At 39.5% G+C, this 25,342-nt stretch overlaps 1 protein-coding gene across 1 annotated transcript in view; it reads right to left on the bottom strand.

Annotated features, from left to right (window-relative positions):
• LOC122865702 (RIMS-binding protein 2-like) overlaps positions 1-25,342 on the bottom strand; it is a 66,593-nt gene that overhangs the window by 38,123 nt on the left and 3,128 nt on the right. Inside the window, 1 exon segment of the mRNA XM_044174513.1 lies at positions 17,808-17,954. Coding sequence (XP_044030448.1) covers positions 17,808-17,954 — 147 coding nt within the window.

Raw genomic sequence — 25,342 nt, 5'->3', positions numbered from 1 at the left:
TTCCAGACCTCTCATCTGAATCCCAAGGATTCAAAAATCACTAAAAATCCTTCATGTGGCAAGAATTACCTCATATAATAAACACACACACACTCAATCAAGTTAGAATTGTAACCGTTCTCACGATGTATAATACCTTAATAATTTGAGGGAACCCCTTGTTGTTAGTGGATATGTAAATAAAGGTTTGAAAAAATGTCTGAATATGAAATATGTGACTCAGTCCTGCAGATTTAATAAAGTAGATCAACTGCAGCTTGAATGGAAATCCAGCCTACGCAGTCACAAACGTTTAATATTAACAATGTCTCCAACCCAAAAGACTCTACATCAGGTCAGTGTGGCAGTGAAAGTTTTATGCATGTACAAAATCTTCTTACAGGGAAGAAATCATGGCACAGAGGAGTCTTTTGTGCTTATTCAAAGCACATACTCAAGATTTTATCAAGAAGCGTTCATAGACTCAAATCTGTACACAAATAAAGAGTCTTCTGGGATTAGTAGTTGAGAATTATGCTCACCTCTTCTCTTGAGCAGAAATCAAACAGTGTTTTGTTTAAACATGTGAACTCCACTGCCTGCCTCTCACAGAGCAGGAGACAATCCAGAGTTTTTATGGAGGAGAGAAGACAGAGGAGAGGCAGAGAGAGGCCGGCGCTACCGTCAGGAGAGATTAACGTCTCCTCCACGTAACATACATCCTCATTCACCTCACTCTTCGAATTCCTCTGTCGCTTCCCCTGTTACTCATCTGAGCGCTACAGTTTAGTTTCTGTAATGTTTGTGCTTGTGTATGTGTTGTATACATATATACAGCGTTTGCTTTTGAGTCTCCGCTCAGGGACGCATGTGACCATATAGTAACAAATTTGATGTCAAACAACTCAACTCAGACAAGTTTTAGGCCCACATCTGAGGCAAGTTACCAAGTAGCTATGGTTATCATTTTCTCAAGCAGGCCTGTTTCACCAAATTTGCAACATGCAAGCTGCAATTTGCAACATGAGATCATTTCCTCTCCCATTCATTTTGACACTTTTCACTAATCAAACCAATGCATGAGCATTGGTGCAGCACATTGTGCTTCCACCTGGAATGAAATGTGATATATAAATAAAGCTTTGCTTGCTTACTTGCTTGCATGTGAGTGCCCAATAGGACTACAAATTGTATCTGCTCGCAAGTGACAACCATTTATGAAATGGGATGCTGCTACCATTTGCGATCAGCATAAGCAGTGCTCACAAATCACTTTTGTCAAACGGCTCCTGTATTGCAGTGTGCTTTCGTTTTATGCCTTTACTAGATAGCGATAGTGGAGAGATGACAGGAAACGAGGGAAAGAGAGATGCACCTAAGTACGCAGTAAGTATGCACCTGCTGTATCTGTTTTCTATCATTGTACAATGTACACCTGTTTATGAGACTAAACAACTGATTAATCAGAAGAAATAATTGTTAAACAATAATGGAAATCATTGTTGGTTGCAGCCTTAACCCTTAAGCCTCACCCTCAGTGTATTAGTGGGAAAAAATGTACTGTACAAATTATTGCCATAAAAATATTATATATTAATATTTTTTCCACTTTCAATGAGTTATTTTTTTAACCCACATCAGTCCTGATCATAACAATTAAATATTCATTCATTTTCAGGATTTTAACCCTTTAATTGCCAATGTGTTTACATGATGCTACTGTAAATTTTTATGATAAAAACACAAAAATGAAATATTTTCCATATACTAAATGCAAACTGGACTTTTTAGGGGATTATCACAGCCTGGGATATGTCAATGATTAACAACAAAATTGATTTTTATGCATTATTATTTTTGTGCAGTGCCAGATTAAAAAAACTCACCCTCAGTGTATTAGGGGAAAAAATGTACTGTACAAATTATTGCCATAAAAATATTATATATTAATATTTTTTTCCACTTTCAATGAGTTATTTTTTTTAACCCACATCAGTCCTGATCATAACAATTAAATATTCATTCATTTTCAGGATTTTAACCCTTTAATTGCCAATGTGTTTACATGATGCTACTGTAAATTTTTATGATAAAAACACAAAAATGAAATATTTTCCATATACTAAATGCAAACTGGACTTTTTTAGGGGGGATTATCACAGCCTGGGATATGTCAATGATTAACAACAAAATTGATTTTTATGCATTATTATTTTTTGTGCAGTGCCAGATTTAAAAAAAAACTCACCCTCAGTGTATTAGTGGGAAAAAAATGTACTGTACAAATTATTGCCATAAAAATATTATATATTAATATTTTTTTCCACTTTCAATGAGTTATTTTTTTTAACCCACATCAGTCCTGATCATAACAATTAAATATTCATTCATTTTCAGGATTTTAACCCTTTAATTGCCAATGTGTTTACATGATGCTACTGTAAATTTTTATGATAAAAACACAAAAAAATGAAATATTTTCCATATACTAAATGCAAACTGGACTTTTTTAGGGGGGATTATCACAGCCTGGGATATGTCAATGATTAACAACAACATTGTTTTTTATGCATTATTATTTTTTGTGCAGCGTGACATTTAAAGCAAAATTCACACCTAAAAGTATGGAGGACAAAACATGTCCGTATCAAATAACTGGCATAAGAATATTATATATTAAAAAAAATTCCACTTTCACTGATTAATTTTTTTTAACCCACATCAGTCCTAATCATAACAATTAAATATTCATTCATTTTCAGGATTTTAACCCTTTAATTGCCAATGTGTTTACATGATGCTACTGTAAATTTTTATGATAAAAACACAAAAAATGAAATATTTTCCATATACTAAATGCAAACTGGATTTTTTTTTTTTAGGGGGGATTATCACAGCCTGGGATATGTCAATGATTAACAACAAAATAGATTTTTATGAATCTTTTTTTTTTGTGCCGTCCTAGATGTAAAGAAAACACTCACACTCAAATGCATAGAGGACAAATGTCCGTGTCAAAAAACTGCCATAAAAATGTTATATATAAATATTTTTTTCCACTTTCAATTAGTTATTTTTTAACCCACATCAGTCCTGATCATAACAATTAAATATTCATTCATTTTCAGGATTTTAACCCTGTAATTGTCAATTTGTTTGACATGATGCCACTGTTGTTGTTTATGAGAGAAAACACAAGAAATGAAATATGCTCCATATACTGAATGCAAACTGGCTTTTTTGGGGTTATCACAGCCTGGGACATGTCAATGATTAACAACAACATTGATTTTTATACATTATTATTTTTGTGCAGTGTTAGATTTTAAAAAAACAAACAACTCACACTCAGTGCATTAGAGGACAAAAAAAAAGTTTTCCTTTTACTGAGTCCTTCTTAGTTTCCTCATGCTCCTCCTCGCTTTTGGATTGCATGACTGCATCCATAACTTCCTGCACTGTGAAAGATCTTTTCTCCATCTTGCCAGGTATGAAATTAATATCCCCTCAAGCTTGATATACTTATAGTTGCATAATAAGTCATCTATAGACTGTGAAATAACACTGTCACACTGTGCGAGATGGGTCTAAAACAGTCTTGATCACAATCTATGTCAGACTGTATGATGTCAGTTTTGAGGCGTGTCAGGTGGTGAAACGTAGCGCTACAGGGAAAAAACAGGGAAACATGAAAAGCAAATTTTGCTAAATGAATTTGAAGTAAATATGTTTTTAGCAATAGCATTACACTAGTTCACTAGTGTATTCTGTTTCATGTCATATTCTGATTGGTTGGTTTGTAGACATGCGTTGTAGCAGCTGTTACAACGTAACTGGATTTTGGTCTTAAATTTTGATGCAGCACAATTTAAGGCACAATTTGATGCCAGATGTGAACTGCAATTTATCTCATCTGGATCTAAATCCAATCTGAAAGTTGTCTGAACAGGGCCAGGGAGAAAGACAGAGCGCGTGTGAGCATATTAGCGTTGACTGTGTACTATATGTGATATGTAGCGGTGCTCCAGGTGTACTGTGTGAGGAGGGCCCTCCAGGAAACACACTGGCTTCTCTTGGGAATACACATGCCCCACAGGGAATATTAGGGCATAGGAGTGTGCATATTGAAGTGTGTGTGCGCTGTATGTACATACTGTGGGAGCAGGCAGTGAGAGTGAAATAGGGCTCCCATGACGTGGGCAGCAAAGCTTCCAGTCACATTGATGACATAACACATTTGATATGAACAGGACCTATTGTTCCCTCAGGCCACACAGAGAATATCAGAGGCTGGAAAATAAGTTCTGAGGAAGATCAGTGTAATGCTAATGAGCAGCCCAAGAGCTGGTTAGAGATTACATGTGCTTGGATGGGCCTTCATGCTCACATAATGCTTGGATGGACCTTCATGGTCAGAATACACAAGTGCACACACAAACTCACACATGCACAAGCCTGCATATATATGCTCAAGCACAAACAAAACCATAAAACTCTCTCAGACACAAACGACACCCGGCCAGGGATGCCCCCCACCCCACCCCACGTTTCTATGTGTGCATACACAGATGCACACACAATACCCACAAATGCACGCTCACATGACCCCAATCTGCAGCAAAACATACTGCACAAGTGTTAAATAATTTACATCTGACCCCATTGCACAGTTGCTAAAATGTACAGTACGCTAGAAATACACTGACAGAGCCTTAGAAGAGGTTTTCTCACCACTGGTTTCTATGGGGGTTTACAATCTAAAACTATACATGAAAAAAAGAAAAAAAAGAAAAGAAATAGCACCTACTGTATGTATATCACACTGCGAAAAAGGGCATATAAGGACAAACTAAGGTACTTCTGCAATGGTAGACAGCACAAAACTTGCATTTTATACTCAACAACAGATACTTCAAAATGCTGCAGATAGTCTTCTAACAAAGACAAAGCTCTGGGAGAACGTTATGCTAGTGTTGGCCTCTTTCCATTGGCTGCCAGTACAGTTTAGAATTCATTATAATGTTTTGGTTTTTTATCTATCAGGCACTAGACATTGGAGTCCCTGAGTACATTTCTTAATGGACTTAAAGTCTCTCAGGTTGGCTAACCCGTTTCTACTGCATGTTCCCAGAGCTCTGCTTAAAATTAAGATCAAGTATTTGCTAAACTTTGGAATAGTTTCCACTCATTATCATGTAGATCATGTATATTAGTCACTTATTGCTCTTTTGTTGTTATTTCTGTTTTATTAATTCTGTTTTGTTAGCTAATACTTTTATGTGAAGTATTCTTTCTATTATATCTTTATAACATTTGTTTAGAAAAGTGCTATAGAAATAAATCATTGCTTACTTTACGTATTTACTTATTTTCTCCTACATTAGTAAGGCACAAGCTACCAAATGGTTCCTCTTGTGAGCAGAGCAACACTGCAGCTGCCGTGCAACATGGAAAAAAAGAATTGGGACTGCTACCATGACTACATCGCTAACCTTTGAACAAAAGCGCCTGTTTAATCTCTCATAGACTTCCGTCTCGTCAAGCTCCCAGTTGTCTGGAGAGTGTCCTGTCAAAAAAAAATTATTTGATAATGACCATAAAAACACCACTTATAGTACAGTACATCTGGTTCACATCATCTGGGTACAAAAAAGGTTCTCCCAGGTGTAATTTTAATGTATATGACAACAGATCGATTTGTATCTACTATTTGGTAACCTGTATTTGTGGTTGAATTACTGTTCAGGATTCAATGATAACTAAATGGAGAATTCTATAATGGCTCCTGTAACACTGCACAGCTGATGCACGTGACCGAGTTTTAGGTCTCAAGTGAGCAGGACTCAGTGGCACAGAGCAATAGGTGACAGTTACAGGAGCACAGCTCCTGTCATGTCATCTGTATTCGAACAGGCTGGTCTGTCTGACATTGTGTACTCCTCTCTCTCTCCATCCTCTCTCCATCCTTCCCTCCATCTAGTTGCCCTTGGTGTTCAGTCCACCAAAGGCTTCTGTCCTATGTTTAATCATTCAAGCCCTTCCAGATACAAAACATTAGGGACTGAAAGAAAGAGAATAGAGGAGGATGGGCGGGCTGAGTGAAGGTAAATGCAGAGAAAGACAGAGGCACAAGACAGGTACAATTTAGGGAAGAGAAGGTAATTAAGAAGTTATTTTGAGGAACAGAGACTGAGAGAAAAGTGTGATCACAAGAGAAAGGAGCCTAAAGAGAAAGAGAGAAAGGGGAAAGAAAGGGAGAGGCAACCAAAAAATATTACAGGGAACAGTGGGAGACAATTAGTGCTGTGGAATTAACAGGCCTTTTATCAGCATGATCCTTCGCTAAAGGGCTCGCCTAGCCTGGCAGTGCCATGGTGGAATTATGTTTTTGAAAGGGCACTTTGGTCTGCTACATCATCCTACACGTATGCCAAAACTATAAACAACATCGTATAACTTGGTTGAGGGTCATAGAGGCTTTTAGGGATGTCATCCAGAGGACTCTGTACACTTGTCCTTAATTGATACTCATTAAAGTGATCTAGATAGCAGATGAAGAAGAAATACATGTGGCCTGACAGTCTGGAATCTATTTAAAATTACATTTGCTTTATATACATTTGAATAAAATCACATAAGGGGTGAATCAGTGCTTAAATACCAATCTGCACCCATTTCTTTCATGAGATAATGAGAATAATTTGGAAAGGAGCAAGAACACCATCACAAGAAAAATTAAGTGCTACTCATTATTTTTTATTAAACTGTATTTGTATTTAGACTTCAATCAGACATCCATTTACTACTGACATTCCCTCTCTTCCTCCTCTCACTTTGCTCCTTTGCCCCACCCTCCTCTTTTTGCTTTTTCCCTCTGCAGTGCTCTGTGTCTTTCCTTTAATATAACTTCTGTGTATCTTGAAAAACTGCCAGGAAATGTGCGGAGGATATGTTCCTTTATTGTTTCCCTCCCTACTTCCCCCGCTGGCTAAATGACATCAACACTTATGGTGTGTATGCTAGCAATCAATGCAGTACTCACTCATATTCAGGCATGTGTTCGCATTCGGAGCTACATGGGTTGCGTGTACACATACACACACACACACATGCAACGGAGGTGGGGGTGAGGGGATGATGGGGTTGCTATAGAAACTGTTCTCTTTCAGGTATGGAGTGTCAGGATGATAAAAAGTAGCAATGAAGTATCACATCCAACATATCTGATGCCCTTTGAATTGTCTGAATGTAAGCCTGCATACAAGTACTGCAAACAAAAGCTGTCTAATTTATCACAAAATCACAAAAACATAATACCCACATATACAATACACAGTATAGGATTGACTCTATATGATGTGGATGTGTAGTAGAGCTTTAGAGTACAGTAGGGTTAAGCATGTGTGGATACTGTTAATAATACAGTGGAAATGTGGGAGAGTGTATTTGATGGCATGTAATCCAGAGTAAATGTGTAAATGTGTGATTGTCTGTGTGCATGTAAAGTACACAAAGGTATGCTGATGTACAACTCAGTCTCCACATGTTAGTACATGTGTACATATGTGTCTATTGATATGTGCTGACACACCCCTACCAGGCTGTTACTGTTCAGGGATTATTGCAGTGCCTGTATGTCCTGAGGAACATTTTGATTAGTCAAGAAGGCTGTCTTTTGGCTGCCAGACTCACTGATAATCTCGGGAGAGGAGCAAGGAAATCAGCCATGAGACTGAAAACACAAGTTTCATTTCCCCTATCTTCTTTCCTCCCTCACTCCTTCTCGCCCTCTGGCATCCAACTGAACGTCAGCTGGCGCAGCCTACCAGTCTGCCGCATGGAGATGAAGAAGTGGAAGAAGAAATGGGAGAATGGTGCAAGAGGAGCACAATGAGGGGGGATTATAAGATTTTCCCCATCAATTCTACTACCTGATTTTTATACCTTTATGTGGTTAGAAAAAAAAGTAATGGGGGAAAGACAAAAGAGGACAGACAGAGAGAGAGTAAGAAAGAGTAAGTTCCACCACTCATACAAAGCAAAATACTGCAAAAAAGAGACTTTAGCAGAGCTGTCTAAACACCAATTCTTTCTCTCTCCGTTTCTATTCTCTCTATACCTTCTTTGGTTTGTCACCCACCCACATAGCTATATATTCAAACATATGCATGGTGCAGGCATATGAACCAGGCATATACTAACTTACACACACACACTTGTTTTAAAAATATATAGTAACACACCCCCATCTCCAACAGAGAAATTAAAACAATTGACGAGTGGCTGGCGTAGGGATAGCTTTGATTTCTCTCTTGTTTCAACAACTGACCTGATAAAACCAACTTCCATTCTTCTCATCAAGGAGACTCATCAAGAGGTCTCTGCAAATTTCACACATGCTCTGTGCACAAAATGTGATAGGTGATCAAGTTTTCTTATCATGAAAGGATTACAGCGAGACACAACAAGCATAACCTTGCCCAGTTGTTTTAGTTGTTTAACCTTAGACAGAAGTTTTACTGGCTAATACCCTATCCAAATTTTTTCAAACTTTTATACAAAAATAAATGTTCATTGATACCAGTACTCAGCTCTTTAAAGGCTTTAAAGCTTTGCAGCTCTCAACACCTGGCTAACACATAAGCGTTCCCACAAAAAAAACTCTAATACATATGAAGCGATATGTTTTACATTTACAGAAGCAGCGACAATATGTTTTTGGAACAAGAGACACAACAGTTAGTATGAACAGCATCAAGCAACAAGGCAGGGAAGGATCCAAAAACGCTTATTATTGAAAATGTGACATTGGTGTATTTCTTATCTAAATGAACAGTGTTGTATGTATTTTGGGTGGACTAATTCCTAATGTTTAGTCTACTCTCACTGATATAAATTGGACTGACAAAACACACCTCTTAATATATCACAATACAATTCAATAACACCACAAACTACAGCTTCCAAATGGACATTTAAATTGAATCAATATCACTCTAAAAATTTTAAACCAAAACTGAACATGAAGGTAGGAATTGAAGGGTGGTTGTATTAGTTTTAGCTACTGTAGGTGTACCTAATAAACTGGCAACTGAGTGTATAGAGTATACCATCTTGCTATGCACACACATACGCAAACAATTAGCGAGAGACTTTGCCTCATGGGAGATAAATAACTGGTGGAGAGCAAGTGTCAATCAGCCACAAGTGGGTTAATATTCATCACCAACACCTGGCAACCCCTCAGCAGGCAGGAACCAGGAAAAGCTCAGGTTACCGAAGCCAATAACGTCAAGGCAAACACACACACACACACCCAAAATCAATTTGTTTTACAAAGCAACACATGTTTGTCTCTTTCCTAGTGTGTCTAAGTGATCATGTGAACATGTGTCTGCATATGCTGTTTTACAAATCATAATGCTTGCATACTATGGAAAAATTATATTCATGATTCACAGCAGACAAAAGGCAGCGTTATCCTACACTCTCTGAAAAATCCATGCACAAACACACACACACACACTCACATGCACATACTAACCTTTCCAAGCCACAAACACACCATTAGACCTATACACCGTAAAGACTACCCCCCACCCCTCAACACACACCGCTCACACCCACACATCTCCAAACAGGTGGCTCTGCTACAGTCAAGAAACAGAGAAGCTGGATTTGGAAGTCCCAGAAGAGACTAAATGTACAAATCCTCCTCTCCTTTCCACCTCTCTGTGGACGTCTGTCTCCCCTCCTGCAGCAGCTGCACAGACAGGTTTTCCCCAGCTGCTTGGCTATGCTAACCCTGTGCACTATATATAGGACTCAACAGAGCTAAATCAAACACAAACATACTCGGGCCAATGATGCAGACACAGAGATAGACAGCAGCAGTAAAGAGGAAGCAGAGTGGTGATAAAGGATTAGTATTTACCGTGTGTGTTGGCTAGCACAGGAGCATCTTGACTGAGGTGTTGCTTACTCCTTCTTCCTCCTTGCTCTGATCTCCTCCCTTCTTCCCTGCTCTCTGGGTGGGGAATTGTCAAACGGCTGCAGCAGCAGCATCAGTAGCAGCTCCGGGGCCTGCGTGTCTCTCTCTCCCTCACTCTCTTCCTGCCTTTCCTCCGCCCCCTCTCCACACACTCTCTCTTTCCTATTCTCCCTCTCCTCTCACTCTCTCCCCCGAAGACCCTCCTCCTTAACACCCTTCCTCCATCATTTTCTCCGTTTCTCTTCCGCGCTCTCTCTCTCTTCCTCTGCTCAATTTCCCCCTTTCTCTCTCGCGCTGTACGCGTGTGCAGCGAGCTGCGGAAATCCACTCTGTTAAATTAATCAGCCAGCTCCCCTGCTACAACCATCAGCTACATCAGAAGCTACTGTTAGGAGAAGAGGTATCATTGGCAATAGGAAGCAGACATCTTGGAGTCTGGGATACAAATAAGGACGGTTTATTGGAAAGCTGCCCTGTACAACCACAGTCTGGACCTTCCTGCCTGTCTGCCAAATTGACTGAAATGACAGCAGCCTGCATGATGCCAGCAGCTGCCAGATAGACCTTAACTCCTCTCTTCTGCTCCATAATTCATGTCTTAAGCCATGACACTAATTGAACAGGGTCTTGATTGATGCCACATTTGCTTTTTTTTCTACTAACATACACACATCTAATAATAATGTTGATGGTATTAATAAATAAGTAGCTTTAGCTGGTCAGTTTTGTATTAATCACTGTGAAAAGGCCTACCAACGGATTACTCAAAGACGCCAAATTTGTATAATGTAAATAATGTTAAATAGTGTATAATGTTTGTGTGTTTACTGTTTACTTTTACAGTATATTTTGGGTCTCACAACTCCTTTAAAGTGGTCCTCAGCACTTTCATTTAATTTAAAATCAATGAAATAAGGTATATATGTCTGCAGTTGGAGTATGATGTTTGCTTTCACATTTAATACACTTTATAATGTATGGTTGGTGAGCTGGGGAGTGACACGTACGTCTATTCTATTCCATGTTTGTGCATTTAAACTGTTGTATGTTTGTGGCATTGCAGTAGTCACAAAAAGGATTTGATGAGTAAACATTCTTTTTGTTCTGTTGTATAACTCTTTTTCAGCAGAGGTGACAAATTAAGATATTTCTATTTTACCCTGCCTGAATACAATTAAAAGTGCTCTGTAAACAAGCGATTTCAGTATAGAACAAGAGGCAATAGTTTAAGCTGTTTAGAACATCTCAAACGCCACCAACACCTGATGGTGGCGCTAGAGGAAAGATCAGCGCATCACCAAAGTCAGTAGGATTCATCCTCTGGGAAACATGAATGTCTGTACAAAATGTAATGGCAATCCATCTGATAGTTGTTGAGATATTTCAGTCTGGACCAAAGTGGTGGACTGACTGACTGAGCAACAACCAACAGACCAACATTGCCATCCATAGAGCCATGCCATGGCTAATAAAAATCTATTGTAACCGCTGTGAATTCAAAATGAGCACAGCCTTCTTCCTTCATTATGGAGTACATTACAAACATTTTACAGCCACCTTTCAAGGCTACAGGGGGTTTTCATACTAGCATAATTTCTGTAACATTTGACTGCTTTTATAGCAGTGCTTTTATGTGAAGTTTACTGAAAACACAACACAAACTCGTTTTTTTTTTTGGGTTGAATTCTACATGCATGAAATGTGGGGCTAAATATTATCCCCATGTGACCAATTATTCCATTTTCTGTCTGTTCCAACTCTAATCATCACAGTTTCACAGCTTTTAGCCTTTAACTACAACACAGAACACACTTGCTATCACACTGCCTACACTGCCTTGTCACAATGTGTAATTATATCATATTGATATCAGCTTATGTGTGGGGGCTCATGAGTGTCCATGCATGTGTATGTATGAGTGTGAGTGTGGGTATACCACAGTTAGTCCTTAAAATGATTTAATCCGGTTAAAGGGATTTTCAATTAATCCAGGAGGGCCCTACATTTTGACAGTGCTATATTTTTAGCACAATTTCCTTCTGATGCAACAGAATTTATTTTCCCCTCCACTTTTAAGGCTAATATGATTCAGTAATACCACCAGATAGACCGCAAATTTGTTTCGGACACTCGTGTCAGTGTATGCTTTGAAATCAAGGCAGTGCTGGACTTTTATGTAACAATCTTGTCTCTGTATCTCTCAGATGAGCACAATTCTGCCATTATTCACAGATTTTTTCCCCCTGCTATTTCTATAGCCAGCTCCAATTCAAAGAAAGATGAAAGCAGCAGTTGCCTAGGAAGCAGCACTGTGAGATACATCATTAATTGTTATGCTGATTATAAGCAACGATTAATCTTTATATATACGGTATATACTGTAAATTACTCAGTAAGGTCATGATGAGTAGTCCATTTGTTTGGAATTGAAAGTTAAGTGTACAGTTATGGTAGAAGTGAAAATAATCTCCATGAAACATAGTTTGTATTGGGATTTCTGACAACAGGCCTTTCAGGATCAGTGAGGAAACTACAATAGATCAGACTGTAGCAGCCTCTGATTGTGGCTGTGGGTTTGAATGTTTCCTAAATAATTATAATCATAAGGAAAACGTAAATGGCATTGGTGTTATTATTTAAATATGTTCCACTCACTACCAGGAAGAAAATATGACTCATTTCAAAATTTGTGTCATTTGTAATGAACTCTCAGAAAATGTCTGAAATTTGATTATGGGCTGCGATGGCCCTCCCTGATATACATCACATCTGCTTAAATTACTGCAGGCATGAAGCTGCACAGGCCAGACCTGTGGCCTCAGTCAACCCCTCTGCCTGGGTGTGGACACTAAGGAGGTTAAGACAGGAAGTCAGAGGGGGGAAGAGAAGAATGATGGAGCGAGGACAAACGTAGTTTGCAGAGTGGAGAGAGGGGAGAGATTTGAAATTTATGGGAGAAAAAATGAGGGGTGAGAGAACAGAGATGTGAGTGAAGAAAAAGAGCTGAGAGAAATATGAAAAGCAAGTAAGAGGCTCACAGACTACTGCAAATTAAAAGTGGAGGATCATGTGACCTACAAGGGTAGCCGAGCTAGCACTACCGCTAGCAAGCTAATCTGCTAGCATATTTTTACTGCTGCCTGTGGGTTTGACGGTGTTGTTTTATGAGTTTTTATTTGAAAAGGGTACAATGGACACATTGTACCCTTTTCAGTATGAACTCGTTATTGAAAATTACATTTGTGGTCTAATACGACAGATTTCTCTAGAAACTGTGGACAGAGCTAGTGGAAGTCTTAAGCTGGGCCACAGACCCACACAAGAATTTTGTGGGTAGTGGCTATGTGGTTTTCAAAATCTGATTAACTAGAATGTTTGCATGAATATTCGTAATGGATAAAATGGCATATTTTGGCAGAAGATTAGCTTGCTAATTAGATTGCAAGTCTTAAACGCACAGTATGGAATTTCTGTCGCTAAGGGTCTCTCACATCAAAACAATAACAAAAGACGCAGTTTGATGACATCACAAAGTAGCGTGGGATCATGGGAGTTGTTGTCTTCGTTGTTAAACAACCACCATTGCTGATGAAAATCTATCTGACGTGACAACCATGTTCACGGACGAGGTAATGTATTAAAGTTTTATTCCCGTTACGTTTAGTCACGTTCGCTGACTTCCTTCCTCACTCTCTGACATATCCGACATATCACGTGTTTCCCCAGAAGTTATAGCAATTAGAGGCAAGTAAGAAACGCACTGTTACCTTGAATAAAATTACGGATTTCTCTGGGTTTTGGACATTGTTGGAAACATTAGGGATAATGTAAGTACACAACTCAACAAAATATATAACATTGGTCTAGTGTTTTTAAACATACCTTTAAGTTTGTTTCTCTCATGATCATTGTTTTAAAATTTAAAAATGTTTGGGAATAGAGCTAGATACAGGTTGGATGATGCTTGTTGAGCAAGCTTATAGTGCTTTGTTTTAGCTCTTAGTAGTTTTACTTAAGTAACAAGACAAGGAATGGAATGGGAAATGGACTGGGGGAAAGACGATAATGTAGTTATATAGAGACAACTGAGCCATCTGAAAGAACACTGAGATAAATTCAATTAAGAAAAGGATAAAAACGTCAGCCTAAACACACCCTGTCTAATATCAGTTGTTAAAACAGCCTTGTGAATCAAAACAGTGTGAATTTTCTGAATATCCCGTAGGTGGTGGTAGTATTATTCCAGCTGATTAGTGTTATATTACACTGGAATACTATTAACTCTGGTTTGTCTGTGCACCTTTGATTAGAGGGAGTTAAATGGAAATTACTGAGGCAGCTGAGACCACTATTAGGGATTATTGATTAGACGTTGTTCGTCTTCGCACTGGGACAGCCCATATCATCATGAGGACTATCATCTGAGTGGGCCAGCTGCTAGCAGTACACAGTCGTTGCCATAGGGATGGTGTCCAAGGAGACAGCTGTGGCCTTTTAGCAATAGTCACACAGCATACAGAAGGTCATTCCTCACCCAAGGTACCTTTCTCTGACTGTCCATCACAGATTGTTTCCAGGCAACCAGTCTAAAGCTTTTTGTTTTGTTTTGTTTTTTTCCCTGGGAAGCAGTCCACCTTCTCAGTATTTTTTTCTTGCCATTTAGGTAGCAAAATAACAAATGAACTGGAAAAAAAAGATGAAGACACAAGAATCTAGCAGAAGTGCCCAATGAAATTCATTCTCAACAATACAAGGATTAAATGCAACAGTGCAAGGTGGTGGATTTTAGGCATTTAGCTGCACCCTTACCTAACTATACAACAGGGGAATAAAGTTAAAAGTGGCCCCCTCTTTCCCTGATCTGGGTGTGGTCACTCTTTCCCCAAAGATGCCAATCCATGGAATAGCCTTAGTCTAGCCCCTCAACTTGCACCTCGACTCAACACTATTGCTCTGTGATGAAATGGGCGCGCAAACTGTTTCAGCAAAATAAGGTGGCAATTCTTGGGAGAGAGCCGGCATCTACTGCTGAAAGATGTGCAGATGCCCAGGCTGCTGATACCACATTGGATTTGAATCAAATACTCAACTACACTGTCTGTACTAGGATGAGAACCATGTACACTCAACCAGAATGTGCCTGTTGGCACTGTATACAAACTGGGTTACGATTTGGGTTAGTTATGAAATGTAAGAATACTTAAACCTGCGATATCAGATTTTTTTTTTTTTTGGCCATTGGGGGCAGCACAAACAAGCACACAACATTGGCATATTATCAACTTTTACGTTGATATGGTGAACATGTTAGCAAACAGTCACCTATTTACACATCCAGCAGATACGGAGCAGCATTAGCATTGGTGTCGTCTCCTGGCCGCCTGGCGAGTCAAATAGCTCCAGCTTCATAGCAAATAGAGCCAAGGGGAGCAGCAGAGTGATATTTGTGTGTGATATGTGATCAATGTATATTTTTTCCTACAGACAAAAACTTAATCAGAACAATTTTAAAAGGTGTTATAATCTCACAGTAACTTGATAGTTACTATATAATGTACTACAGCTAGTACATTTCGACACATTTAGAAATAGCCCAATTTTATGCACCCATTATCATCCTGTGCAAAAGAGATAGAAGCACGCTATGTCATGCTGCTAATATGTAACCAAATGTGTGAATTGTTTTACAGTGACAACTGATACATTACGCAGTAATAGCACAGAATAGAGTTGACATTTAAGAGCCTTGAAAGCCAGGAAAGGGGGTTTTCCATTTAAACCATAACTAACTAACTGGCTAATCAGCCATTTGGTGTGTGCAAGTGTGTGTTTTGTACCAGCATATCTCTTAATCTTATATCTTCAATCTAATGAGTGTTTTGTCTGGCTCTACTACAATGCATCTTTTGACCATCACCCTCATTAAAAGATAAATAGAAAGAAAATTAATGTAGCATTAAAATCAAAATTGATGGAAGTGATACTTCGCCTCTTTTCTATTCTTTCAATATCCTCACTAAGTGTAAGCCCACAGTGTGTGTGTGTGTATATATATATATATATATATATATATATATATATATATGCTCTCATGACTGAACTTAACTTCTCTTAGTCTAACTGATCCATAGCTGAGTGTGTTTTTGCATGAATGACCATGATGCAGTCTGTGATCATGTAGCTGTCAGCAGTGACAGCAAAAAGACTGCCAGGCACCCAGCTGGACTACCTCTAACAGTATCTACCCGAACACACATACATAATTGCATAACACTATTGAGTTAAGTTGCTGACTACTGCATGTTAGCTATGATGATAGATAACAGGGTGTTTGTGCCAAGGTTTTGGCTGTGAAGATGGACAACATCTCCCCCTGGGCAGGTTGCCATAAATTTCACTATTCGAAAAGAACGGTGTTGTGATAAAAAAAATGCTAAAAGTTAACATTGGGGTGTGTCATAAGTTAATTCTCAGCTTATATAGTGAAAGGAGAGGGCCCAGTGGTTCCTGGGAAAGTTTTACACGTGATAGTTGTCAGTGGGAAAAAGAGTGATGGCAGAGTATGGTTAATTCTTCATTTGCACTGTATCTAGTTTTCTAATATGGAGGCAACAAATGGGAGACTGCAGCAAATTATTTCAGTTTCGGTCTACACTAGTTTTTCAAATATGATATGCTTTTATACTACATCAATGAGGAGAAGGTCTCAGTGCTCTCAATCACAAACCAAATGAGTGGTGTGACAAACAATTTTAGCCTGAGAGCAATACTGACCTAGCCTGGGAACCAGACGAATCTGCCGAACTCATCTTTCATTTGCTCTGGCAGATATGTCTGGCCCCCCTCCCATTCAAACAGATTTACACCCGTCCATGGATCTGGTCTGGCCAATCACAACCGTGTATCTAATATGGGGCGGGTTTGATATGATGACAGATATCAAATGACAGATATGATGAGGACGGCACATGCTTTGTTGCTCTGATTGGTTGTAGGTCTATCCAATTGCGTCCAGAGGCATTTTGGTCTGCGCCCGTTGATAACGCCCCTTGGAAATCGAAAATGAAGTGAGAGGTTCCAGACTAATACGCATATGCAAATGCAAAGGCAATGCTAGGTTAACGCTGACCTGAAACATTGTCAATAAACGTTTGGAAATGCTGAGCATGTGGGTTTCGCTCTATTTTACTGACACTAATTTCAAGCCATTGAGGCTGGTAACACAAGCAGTCATTATGCTCTGTCAGTTCCCCTCTGACAGTCTGTCCACACTCCTGCAAACGGGCGTGTTTCCAAGACAACGGCTCACACACCTTGCCATCTGAGACCACCTGGGGGAGGCCTCCAAAGGACAAATTCACTAAATACACAAATGCATGCAACAAAAATATACATGGCCCTGCACACACGCACACTCCCATGCACAATGCACACCAAACCACACGCCCCTCCCATTTTACACCACATTACACATGTCCATATGTCTGCATAACCAAGACTAAACACAGGGAGTATATGTGCACATGCGAGTCACCCTGCTATACACAGCTGCGTCCTCGTAGAATAAAGGCTGCAATAGGGACTAGAATACAGTGCGCTCACTGAAACTCTCTACATACATACAGTAAGTAACGCAATAATAACATCTTAATAATTTCAGTTCCAGAGGAGAGTTATCAGTAAATATGTACATTGTGCTCATTTGCAGGCAAAAAAAACACTGTCATCTCAAATAATGAGTGTGTGAACAGTGCAAAGTTGCTGAGAAAAACAGATTATGGGCGTGTCTGTGTGAGAAAAAAAGGAACATCTGGGGTGGTGGGAGTGGAACGTTTACCAGTTTCCTATACTGCTGCTTCTCTTGGCGAAGCGTGGCTACTTCAAGCTTCAGAGCTCGGTTTCTCTCCTCCAGCAATCGAAGTAAGCGGCTCACATTGTAGACTGAGAGTCCGGTAGCTTGCTGGGATGAAACTTCATATCTTGACTGCAAAAAATAAAGATGAGGAAAAATTACTAATAATATTAGACGTTTCTGGTATTAATACTATCATTATTATTTGTAGTAGTTCTCATACTATACGTAAAATCTAACAAGACTAAATAAATATACAGTAACAAGACTAAGAGTCTCCCGCCATGCTAGTGGCTCTGTGAGGCTTTACCGGCACAGTGGAGCTTTGAGCTAAATGCTAACGTCAGCATACTAACATGCTCATAATGACAATGCTAACATACTGATGCTAAGCAAGTATAATGTTTACCATGTTTACCATCATAGTTTAGCGTGTTAGCATGCTGACATTTGCTAATTAGCGTTAAACACAAAGTGCAGCTAAATGTGATTAGTTGTGCATGTATTTGGTCATAAACCAAAATACTGGACAAATAAAAAATTTTACCTGACGATGGCGCTAGAGAAAAAGTCATGGGCTTACCATAGTTATTACAATTCATCCTGGTAATAATGGTACCAAATTAATTACCAATAGTTGTTGTGATAATTCAGTGTGGACCCAAGTGGTGGACTGTCTGATCAACAGATGAAAAATATACATATGGAGAAATTAAGCACTTGATTAATATAAGTTATGAAAAAAGAACATAGGGCTACTGTCAATCTTGCTTACAGTGATGTACTGAGGCGTTAGTTTCATCCTGTGGGGTCAGTCACAGGAAAAGGATTACCAAGCCTGAAAATGAAGCTGCTACTGCAACAGGTTTTGAGCCTCAGCAGGATTTGCCAGTCAGTGTTTTTCTCTTTAAAAATGTTCTTGATGGGATTGAACCCTCCATGGAAATGCACTGCATATCTGTAATAGGCAGGCTGGATGCTCCTCTTGAGGTCTGAATAGTTTCTTGTATTACTCAGTTAGTTTTCCTTCATGCCAGACATCAATTTGCACAATTTGATGGCACTTTTTTGAGTTCACAGTTGTCTTGTCTCTTGGAATAGAGCTGCTCTGCTGTCAATCTTGTACTTTTACAAAATGTCCAGTCACTTTCGGGCGGCCAGAGTGGTTGTAGATGATAGTGGAACTGTGCAGCTGTTTGGCTGAGGTAAGGGGGAAGCTGATTTAGGATATGTGGATGTAAACTCTGCCTGTGCCTCCTGAAATGTAACACCCTCCAAGGATGTGAGGACGCCCTTTGCTCTGTTTTGTGTCAGAGGAAAGAACTCTTCTCTATTAGTTAATCTAAAAATGGATTTCATGCTCCGCTCCAGTCTTTCTATTTTGAGTGATATAAATGTATGAAATGGGAACATTTTAGAAAGCAACAATCCGAAATCCCAAATGGGGTGTAGTCTTCCCATTTGCCTCCTGAAAAAGCACATTTAGCCAGCCCAGCCACTCCAACATTACCACAGCTATAAAAAGGAAAACATTACCACCCTAGGCTAAAGAAACCTGTGCTGCATTAATCTAAAGCCTGTTCACTTGTCTCTTTTTGCCCCTTCTATCTCTGCTCTCTCTCCAAAATTGAAATTACCTTTTTCCATTTGGAGGAAAATTAAGGAAGAGGTGAAAGTGTCAGCCCATTGTTCTCTTCTAGCACTTTTTCCTTGTAGCAACCCCTGACAGACCAACCAACAGATGGTTCTAATATCAGTTTATATTATTCTAATATATCAATTAGCATGTTACCAGAGCATTTGTTATCTTGTCGGGCGCACAAAAGAACTCACACACACATACGCAACAACCAGATCCCCATGACTGCAAGCCAGACTATCATCCTCCACAAAACAAAGTTGCAGGCAATATGTCAGTTTACATGGACAGCCAAAGCCGGTATGATGAACCTGCCAAGCAGACAGAAAGACAGCCAGATACACCTGCTAATACAGCAGACCTGCCAAGCAGACAAGCCTGCAGATAGACCCACCAGTGTAATATGGTGGACTTTCCGAGAACAGACAGAGCGATAGATAGACCTGCCAACCAGTACTGTGGGTTTTCCAAACAGACAGACAGACAGACAGACTAACACAATCAGTCAGCCTATTTAAAGCAAGATATTAGGCCATATGGACATCCATGTGAGGACGGATTTATGAGTCATTTAGACCAGAAACCCACGGGTGCAAAATTTTAATGTGCACTCAAAAAATCAAAAACAAGTAATTATTTTGGTAACCTGACAACCTGTGGCCAGAACAGAGAATAAAAAAATATAGGATGCCAATGACACTGATTTCTGAACATTTCACATTTCAAATCTTTTAGACACTTTTTATTCCATACAAAATAAGAAAATTACAATTAATTACTGCATCTGGTTGGGCTGAGCAAATGAATGGTATATATCAATTCTTATCAATGCCAGGTTGAGACATCTAATTGAGACATGATAAGTTCACTCCCCAAATCAGTCAACAGAGGCTGTGACTGCAACCAGTCCTGTGTGTCCACTGTGCCGTCCACTTGGGAGACATCTTACTTGTACCGAGGGAGCTGCCTAAGCTGCTCTGACAGGAGCTGCGTCAGAGTTGGGAATCATGACGCATTCGTTCACTCTGGGGCCACAGGAAATTCTGACAACATCTCCCGCTAAATGTGAGCCAGGAGGGGAGGAATTAAAACGGGACACATTGAAAGGTGCACATTCTGGGCCATGCATCCACTCCCAACGGTGTTAATTCAGTGTGGATGAGCAAATGGCGCACTGCATCACATCACACGGAATTGGATATCAGTTATTCCACATAATACAGTTACATCCAGTATTTGGCATTCATTCACCCAGTCATTATGTGATGTAACAAAGGTCATCTGTATTTTATGTTTGTTTTCCATAGGCTTCATGATGTTTGATGAGAAGGTCCACAACATTACACCACTGTGGATGACCATAAGATAAGATACAAACCATATACTGTATGAATATGCAGACCGAGAATGTGTGGAAGGATGAGATAGGAACAAAGCATTCATTAGTTGATAAAAACTGCACACTAGGCAGTCTCAGAAAGAATGAGAGAGAGAGAAGACCCTGCGGCAGACACCTTGAGACTATTAACATCAAACAAAGGATTTTCCTTTGTGTATGCGTTTAATATTAGGTTTTTCTCTTCCTTTTCATATTCATCACAGTGGGACAAGCACACACAAACTAATAATTTCCAAGTGCTTGTCTACATCTGTTATAATATCTCAGTTGCTCTTTACTGAACACTTTATTAAACAGCTTGTTTCCTCTTTTATTTCTTTCAATCTAATTGAATAAAACTAGTGTCAGTTAATAAGTCCATCCCAAGGGGTCCGTCACAGGTAAAAGATTACTTGAGCTATAAATGAAGTTTTGACTGAAGTAAGACAGAGCTGAGACAGCATTTAAAAATATCAAAAGCAGGCTCTTATGGAAACTGACTTCCAAGTTCTACTAGTGCTCGCAAATGAAGCCATGTGGGAAAATGTTTCCATTAATCTCTACTCAACAGCATACGTCCTACCTAGCTATTCGGGCATACAGCGCTCAGAGGAAGTCTACGATATTGGAAATTGAACCACTTGTTGCTCAATAAACATATTGACAGGAATAGCCAGGCAACTACTGGTGGAGGTGATGTCTGTTCTCTCAGTATCATTTCATTATCTATTCAGTGTCCTTCACCTTGGTTCAGTTTGCTAGGTTGACATTTTGATTGTGTGTGTCATTGTTGATTTCAGTGACACACAATGTAAGATGTTTAACCACTTCAGGTGCTATATTATATGCACAGTAATTTTTTTTCCTTCTTCCAAAGAGAGAAATTACTTTTGGGTTTAACCACCACGATAGCAATGGTCAAAGTTATGGAACAGCACCAAAAGGTAGTCAGTATGCGGCTCAAAGGCATGTCAGCAGAGCAGAAGGGTCAAAAGGGCTTTAACCTGGGTTAACAGGTTGGAGTCCTTAACTACGATGATGCCTTTCACAAAGCCTTCTGAAACTCTCATACATTTATTTCAAAAGAAGGAAATACCTGGAATACCTGGAAAAAGAATTGGTGAAATACTACAAAGACAATTTTCCACAACAAATTATTTATTCATATGAAAGCAACATCAGCTGTGGAAACATATTTCCCAGTAACAGGGGGGAAACATACAGGGAAATTCATTTCTGTGAATTGTCTGACCTGCACAACACTGCTGACACCACCAATGATGGGTACACTGTGAATGGATTATCCATTTAGAACTGAGGAGCAACTGGAGGCTGGGGTGACTGTTTATTAAGCAAAGCAGATAATGTGGGAAGCTATAAGATGTTACAGCATATAATTATGTAATAGGGGCTTTTTGCTACTTTATGCCGTGCACAGTTAGGCTCTCCTCCACTTCTGGAGTAATTAAATAGCTACCGATTTTAATTCATCATGACACCAAGAAATGCTATGTGTGTATTCATTCAGTGGTTCACTTAATCAAACCATCATTTTCTAGGATTTTTATGGCATCTCTGCTTTGTTGGCTGACTTATGGTGGAGGTACACAGTAGAATGGATTAGGAAAGCAGCATGTCGTGGTTGGATTTGAACCAAGGGCATTGTGGTTAAGTGGCGTGTGCTCAGCCAACCGAGCCACCAGGAGACCTCAAGGTAATCATATTTTGAATGGGAGTGATTTAAATAGGTTGTCATATCGCCATCTGGTGTGTGAGTGAAATACTTGCATCAGGGCTGCCTGATGCAGTCAGCCATGGATGTACAGCTACTGACCTACCATTAAACAGATTTTCCGAAAAAGAAAATCAGTCTTTTCAAGCCTTTCAAGCTACTCTTGTCCAGTATAAGTGTTGTCTGAATGTGTTTCACTTGGGAGTGGGATTTAGACAGATTGCTATAAATCTAGAGTCAACTACTCAGGAGAGAAATAATTCACTATCCTTCACAAACACTGCTCCTCATAAAAGGGAATACATGTTATCTTATGTTTCCCCAGAATGCTTTAAATCTCTGAGATTCACAGCAGCTACAGCAATATCCAGTGTACCGTGTGTGTGTTTTGAGATTAAGAAAATCAACAGTGGGACTGGGACAGCAGTTTGTACAGACATGGATGTTTTTGCCGATACAGATAATGACAATATCCCTACCTTAAAGGCAGTAACCCCTTTGTCCCAAAATGACTCTCTTCCCTTCCAGTCACATCACAAGCTGGCAGTGAAGGCGGAGGTGACACGTCCGGGTGTATGCATGTGCGTGCCGGTGTACAAGTGCCTGTGTGTGCAGTTGCAATGAGCGCTTCCAATCTGCAGCTTTAATAGCTTGCCTAGTCTGTACGCCACTGTAACAGGCTGGATGTCTCACCCTATCGGTGAAAGCAAAAGCAGCTACAGTGGCTTGGCACTCTCTCACACACACACACACACACACACGCTTCCTCAGTCCCACCCCTGAATCTGTTAACGCTTCCTTTCGCGCTCTCTGCTCCTTCTTCCAGTCACGCTTTAACCCTACCCCCCCTTCCTTCTTTTTCACTCTGTCTCACTCATAAGCAGACATGTGCACGCCCTGTTCAACCGGCCAGAAACGTCACATGTGCTAAAAAAAAAAAAAGAGACAGACATGCGTGGCAGCTTTCATTTAAATGGACTGTGTAAATCTGTTGAGCAGTGATGTGTAAATCATTACATCATAGATGAGCTTTTTTTTCCCTCTGAATACATTTCCCAAGCAGAGCAGATCACGGTCCAGCATCCCCATCTCCTCTGTGTCTTACTTTCTAACAGGCAGAAGAAAATGATTTTCTGTGTTTTGTTGACAGAAGCAACGATCCATGCATCACTCCATCCCACATTTATACAAATATATCTCATATGTATCTCACTATATTTCAGTCAGTTGTAATTCCTTGGTATTACTACTTGTAACTTTCCTCTAGCATCAAATCAAATCTACACTGTCATGTTCCTGGACAGAGCACGGATACAACCATCCCTTTGCTCTCTTCACCTCTTCTAAATCCCCGATCAGAGGACTCAAATTAAATCAGTGTGGTGGTTTTCAGTGAGGTCACATCAGCACCGGACACTCACTGTATTCTGTCGATAGCCGTTCTCTGCTTAGCACTGGGACAGAGGCACAGGACAGAGGAGAGGACAGAAAGAAAGAGACGCTAAGTATGCGTGAGTGAGAAGAGAAAGCAGAACGTGCACTCTGTTCCACTCTGTTGCCTAGCAACACTTGCTCAATGTCTGTTCCCATCCTTACTGTAGATGCATTACTCTTGTAGTGTATTGGTTTTCAGGCATGACATGAAGCCCTGTGAGACCAGGGTCCAGGAACAGATGGAAACTGGATTGGGCAGACATATGCAATGACCCCTTTAAATATGCAAATCGCTGAAGGCAATGTATCATTTAACTACTTAAACAAGCTGCTTTCTTTGGACCATGTCATGGCCTGGCATCTTTCTCAACTTGGTGGATTTTGAACACTGAAATGTGTTTTCAGAAGTATGCTGTCCTCTTCTGGACATATTTGTAAAACGCTTGAAATAGAATAAAAGTAATGGCAGAAAAATCCAAACATCTGGGATGGTGTTATTGCGTTGAACACTTTTCTTTACACCTGATTACATGATGACACACTGTTTTCCAAGAAGCTAACATTTTGATTTTGTAATAGAATGGGGATGTGTTGTTAAATATGTGTATATTACAAAATAGAAAATTAGCCAACAACATAAAAAAGTTATTTGATATTTCACTTCAAGGCCTGAGTGTTTTCATTGACCCATGGCAGTGCTTCTGTTTTTATCCCCATAAAGAGTCAAGGATAGAAAGCGTATTACAATATATCATTCCCTTGTATAAAAGAGTGTTGGGCAGCCAATCTGAATCAGGCAATGGCATGCCAGTTGCTATCAAAGCTCCCAAAAACACCACAGCAGACAGGTGTACATTTGTTGGGGTCAGATGAGGTGAGAGATTATTGAAAACAAGGGATTTGTGGTCAAAAACACAAAACTCTCTAACACTTGTGTTACGACAGGAGGAGCTAGAATGAGATTAAATAACATTCAGCAAAATTGCTTGAGAGCAAAAATGGATGTTGCGGTCGCATAATAATTTTGTTGCACTTTGTCATAGCATGGTGTGGAAGCATCTTAAATGAACTTGAAACCTTCCCAGTGATAAGATATTCAAATGTTGTGTAATTCTCACTTGCATAATAGGCAAACATTTTCAATTCTTTCCAGTAATGCTAGCAATTAAGTGTCCATTAAGAGGGAAATTGAACGTTCTGGTATATATGCAGGGCTAAATATTTGGTAAAATTTCAAATTGTTAAATTAAAAAGTTACACATCACGATTAATGGCATTGCATAGATCTATTTCTGTGTTGTGAAGAATGTATTGGAGAAGGCGGTTGACAAACCACA

The sequence above is a fragment of the Siniperca chuatsi genome, linkage group LG18 (genome assembly GCF_020085105.1).
Source record: "Siniperca chuatsi isolate FFG_IHB_CAS linkage group LG18, ASM2008510v1, whole genome shotgun sequence".
NCBI classification, from domain to species: Eukaryota; Metazoa; Chordata; class Actinopteri; order Centrarchiformes; family Sinipercidae; genus Siniperca; species Siniperca chuatsi.
The sequence above is the reverse complement of the archived record's forward strand: the minus strand, read 5'-3'. Positions and strand labels throughout refer to the sequence as shown.